The 4,813-nt window shown below is 50.8% G+C and overlaps 1 protein-coding gene across 1 annotated transcript in view; it reads right to left on the bottom strand.

Annotated features, from left to right (window-relative positions):
- Positions 1-629: 629 nt before the first annotated feature.
- The window catches only part of LOC112117599 (uncharacterized protein C16orf45 homolog), a 71,932-nt gene continuing 67,748 nt past the window's right edge, over positions 630-4,813 (bottom strand). Inside the window, exons 5-7 of the mRNA XM_026654614.2 lie at positions 3,341-3,414; positions 2,385-2,543; positions 630-865 (exon numbers count right to left, since the gene is read on the bottom strand). Coding sequence (XP_026510399.1) covers positions 2,425-2,543; positions 3,341-3,414 — 193 coding nt within the window. The 3' untranslated portion in view covers positions 630-865; positions 2,385-2,424. The remainder of the gene's footprint in view (positions 866-2,384; positions 2,544-3,340; positions 3,415-4,813) is intronic.

Below are 4,813 nucleotides of genomic sequence, written 5' to 3'. Positions count from 1 at the left end.
CACGTGCACCAAGTCTCAATGCCCAGTGTGGGGACCAGGGCCCAGCCCCATGGGACAGGAGCCAGCACTGACTGAGGGATAAAGGTGGGGTGGGCTCACTCTCCATCCTAGGGTGACCAGATGTCCCATTTTTATAGGGAAAGTCCCATTTTTGGGGACTTTTTCTTATATAGGTACCTATTACCCCCTGTCCCGTTTTTTCACAGTTACTATCTGGTCACCCTACTCCATCCCCAACTCCACCCGGGACCCCTCTTCCTCATTTGTCATGGCAATTTTTATCAAAAATCACAAACCAGTGACTTTTATAACTTTACCATGCCTGATTTGTGATTTCTGATAAAAGATGCCGTGACAAATCTGCAGCCCTACCCATAACCACAAAGCCTGTGACACTAAAACAGAGTGCAGCTATTTATAAAATCTAGGCTTTCCTGGAACGTGTCCTTTGGAGGCAGCCCATCGAGCAAAAGAGCCGGGAAATGGTATGAAGCTAGAGGCGTGCTCGACACCCAGCCGCAGCATCACAGCATTTCAGGTGGGTGGGGAGGGGCCCGATGGTCACTGAATGTAAACTTTCCAAGGCCTTTTTTGATCCAGTTCAGTTAAGAAAAACAAACAAACCCACTTCAGTTGCACCTGATCTGCTGCTGTAAAAGCCCCGTCCATGCTGAGATCAGATGGAATTTGTTTTTAATGTCATGAAGGCGACTCCCACTTAAGTGGCATCAAGAAAACAAGCCAACGTCCAAGCTTGCACCGGCCTGCTTGGAAATGTCCTTCCATCTTTGTGCTGCTGTGGGAAGCATGAGCAATGAAGGGAGGTTGAAGCTGTCAGGAGCCACAGACTCTGCCTGGAGGCCTGCTGGGAAAGGAGCAGAGAGAGCAAATGGATGTGACACAGGAATCAAACCACCGCCCGCACACCCAGCTCTAGAGCTGTCCTCATGCGCTTTCCTTGGCTCAGTGACTGTTCATCATTCACAGTGGCAATTCGTAGTCCTTCATAAGGACAGCGACTAGTCATTGGGCCAGGGAACGCGAGCGAGAATGATGGGACAGCCTGGTGTCTAGGGATCGATGTGACATGGGAGTGGCTCAGGCTAGCTACCCGAGTCCAAGCCCACCTGACCCCCTGGGTCTGAGTTCGGGTGGCTAGCCCGAGGGCCCTGATCCTGATCAGAGCTTCTGGGCACTTCCTAAACACAAATAATCAAAGTTTGAAGGTACGGTGTTTGGACAGGGCTAGTCTCCTTGGTGTATCAATCTCTTGACAGCATCAGTAGGAATTATGCATATACATATCCTGGGGTAGAGCAGTGTTACAGAGCATTGCCTTTATTCTGTCCTTAAGAAACTCTGATTGTTTGTAAAATAAGGTCTCTAACATCTTACGGTTGTGCACTCTGTTGTTGTCAATGCTAGGTAACTCCTGTAGATTTTGGTGGCTTATATGTAACCTGCTAATGAGAGCAAGATGGGAGGGACAGGGTTAGAGTGCTTTTTGGGCTGGACAGAAAGATTTACTGGATAGAAAGTCTGGCTGATTTCTCAAGCTTTCAGCATGTAGGTGAAAAAGACAGAGGGCCAGATACATCTGTGCTGTAATGCCATCTAACTCAGTTACACCACGCACGAGATGAATTTAGATCCTTCCTTTCATAGGTGCTGGATCTAGCACCTCCTGGTTTGAAGTGGTTTCTATTATATCCAGGGTTTACAGTTTGGTTCAATGGGTCTCAGTGCCCCCAATATACAAATTGTTCCAGCACCCAAGCTTTCTTTACACGCAAATAAGTCGAGTGGCATCTAAGCAGGGGGAGGTGGTAGTGTACTGAAGAGGAATGGTCAGGCCAGCACAGGCCTTCCCTTGTTTAGCTGGTCAGGGATTTTTCCATCAGAAACTGCCAAGTCGTCAACACCACAACTTTTTGTGAGACGGTTTTGATGAAGTTTTTTAATTTGAAAATTTTGGAGGGGCGGAGGGGGAAATTTGGAAATTGTTGAAACGTTTCATTTCAAATCTGTAAAACTCTGGTTGGTGTTTAGATATGCAAGCTAATGTAAGTTAAAAAAATCTTTTCATTCTGAAATTTTAAGCTAATTATAGTTTTAAAAAGTTTTAAAAAAACAGAAATGTTTTGATCGATCCAAAAGTGGCTTTTCCCCCCACACGTTTGGTTTGCAAAAAATCTAGAGATTTTGCTTTTTGGTTCCCAATTCAGGACAGGAATATTTGTTGATCTCTCAAAATATTTCAACAGGCAGGAAACCCATTTCCTGCCGTATGGTGCTCCCCAGAGAACGACGGAAAGGGCGGGACCATGAGGAAATCTTGCTTGCCTCATGGTTGGCTTCTCTGAGAGCAGGGAGGTCTATGTTACCCATGATCTTGTCCTGTGCAGAGGAGGCCTGGGAGAGAGTCTACATAATGGAACAGGTGAAACCGCAGCATTCCTTGAGCAGGGTGAGGCCTGTTTTGGTCACGTACGGTGTGGAGGTTTGCTGCCCTCTGGACATCATCTTCTTCTCTTTGACAGGGGCTGTTAAAAAGATCTTGTTATTGTAATGGTCAACAACAAAAGAGCAGAAGGAGGGCTAGTGTCAGTGTCACCTCTTAGGGCTTCCCTCACTGGATGGGACCTGGGTCCCAAGAAGTCAGGGCTGGGATGTACCTCCCAAATGATCAGGGCTGAGACATATGTCCCTAGGAGTCATGAGACATGTCCCATGTGATCTCAGATGCGACTGAATGGGCCCAGACTGGACTTGCCTCCCAAACAGTTGTGGATGGAACATGTCTTTATTATTGCCAGGGATGTGCACATCTCACTCCGTCAATGATCTGCCTCCTTTGTGGATAAGGAAGGGCCCCAGAAGGAGGAGATATGCTCTGAATGACCACGCATGGAACATGGGGGACGGGCTATGATAAGTGTTTTGAGTAGGGTGACCATGTTTAGATAACAAGGTGATGGGGGTCACATAAGTAGCTGGGTAGAATAACAGACATGGTAAATACCTGAACCACAGAGGGGGCAGCCACCCCAACCAGCCCCCAAAGCATCTTTGTGGAAAAGCCAGGCAAGAAGCAGAACCGTGACATGTAGATCAACCTCTCATCTTCCTGGGATATGACACTTAGGCATCAGAGACAGGCAATAGCCCCTCTGTTGAGTTGCCACTCCCCTCTCCCTCTTTCTTCTGGTGGCATATGGTCCCAGTGTGAAAATCGCTGGTCTGTTTATAGCAATTAATTCTTGGGACTAGCCAGTTTTGTAAACAGGAGAACGTGCCAAAGAGATGTCTGTGCGATAAATAATACGAATCAGGCACCTACTTGCTTTCTGGAGGCAGCTTTTGGAGAGCTTTGTTTGCAGGAATTCAGCCATTTCCTTGTCTTCTTCTTTTTCTCTATGACAGGTGGAAATTGGTTCTTGCTTAGTAAATGGGCCAGTGAATCACTCAGGGTACACAGCAAAATAACCCCGCGGCAGCCAGTCTCAGACCCCTGGTCAACTGACATGGGCTTGAGGGGTTTGTGCTACTGGGCTGGAAGCAGCAGTGTCGCCGTTCCCTCTCGGGCTGGAGCCTGGCTCTGAGCCCCCCCCCCCCCCCCCCCCCCCGCCCCCCCCCGCCGGGGCCCCAGCCCCCGCGGGAACGTCTACACTGCTGTTTTTCAGTGCAAGCCCAAGTCAATTGACCCGGGCTCTGAGATTCACAGCCGTGGGTGTGTTTTTTGCCATGTAGACGTACCCACAGATGCTCGTTTTGAGTAGGGTGACCATATTTCCCAAAGGGAAAACGGGACACCACGTGGGGCTAGCCTGCCCCCACCCCTGCCCCTGTGCGGGACTGGTCCGAGCCGCTTTCCCAAGCCCCCGCCTGCCCCTCCCCGCACGGGGCTGGCTCAAGCCGCTAGCCCGAGCGCTGCCTGCCCCCCTGCACGAAGCTGGGGTCACTGCTTGCCCAAGCCCTGCCTGCCTCCTGCCCGAGCCCTGACTCCCCCCCCCCCACGTGGGGCTGGCATCACCACTTGCCCCCACACACACCTTCCTCCACATCCCACTTTTTTTGACAAAAGTGGGCATTTGTCCCATTTGCACTTGCCAACTGATCAAGTTGACAAGAGCCAACAGGACAAATGCCCACTTTTGCCAAAGAAGTCCGGACGGGACCGTCCCAGCCAAAACGGGACGTACAGTCACCCCAGTTTGGAGACAGAGAGGCATTGTCTGGTTGGAGCACAGGACTGGGAGCCAGGAGATCTTGAGTTTTGATCCCATCTCACCGTCTGATTTCCTTTGCAATCACAGGCAAGTCTCTTTACTTCTCTGTGGAGCGAGTGTATGAGAGCAGGGGGCGGATTTCAACTACTATCTGTGACTTTCAGTGGGGATTGGCACCTAAATGCCCTAGGCGCCTTTGAAAATCCCATTTTTTTTTTGTGACAGCTGCCTTCTTGGCCAATGCACTGGGGATCGAACCAGGGACCTCCAGAGCAGTGGCGTAGCCAGCTTCTAAGTGTAGGGGGAGCAAACATAAAAAAGGCACCCCCCCCCTTGCCTCCTCCTCTGGCCACACACACCCCTTGGCTCCTCCCGGTTCCCCCCCAGATTAACCCCGGGGCCCGGCTCAGGACTCCTGCGGGCAGGGCCGGCTCCAGGCACCAGCTTAACAAGCAGGTGCTTGGGGCGGCCAAGGGAGAGGGGCGGCACCTGCGGCAATTCGGGGGCAGCAGGTCCCTCACTCCCTCTAGGAGCGAAGGACCTGCTGCTGAACTGCCGCCGCCGATCGCGGCTTTTTTTTTTTT

This window comes from Terrapene carolina, unplaced genomic scaffold (genome assembly GCF_002925995.2).
Source record: "Terrapene carolina triunguis isolate 2854851 unplaced genomic scaffold, T_m_triunguis-2.0 Scaffold192, whole genome shotgun sequence".
In the NCBI taxonomy this organism is placed as follows: domain Eukaryota; kingdom Metazoa; phylum Chordata; order Testudines; family Emydidae; genus Terrapene; species Terrapene triunguis.
This window is presented reverse-complemented; position numbering and strand designations above follow the sequence as displayed.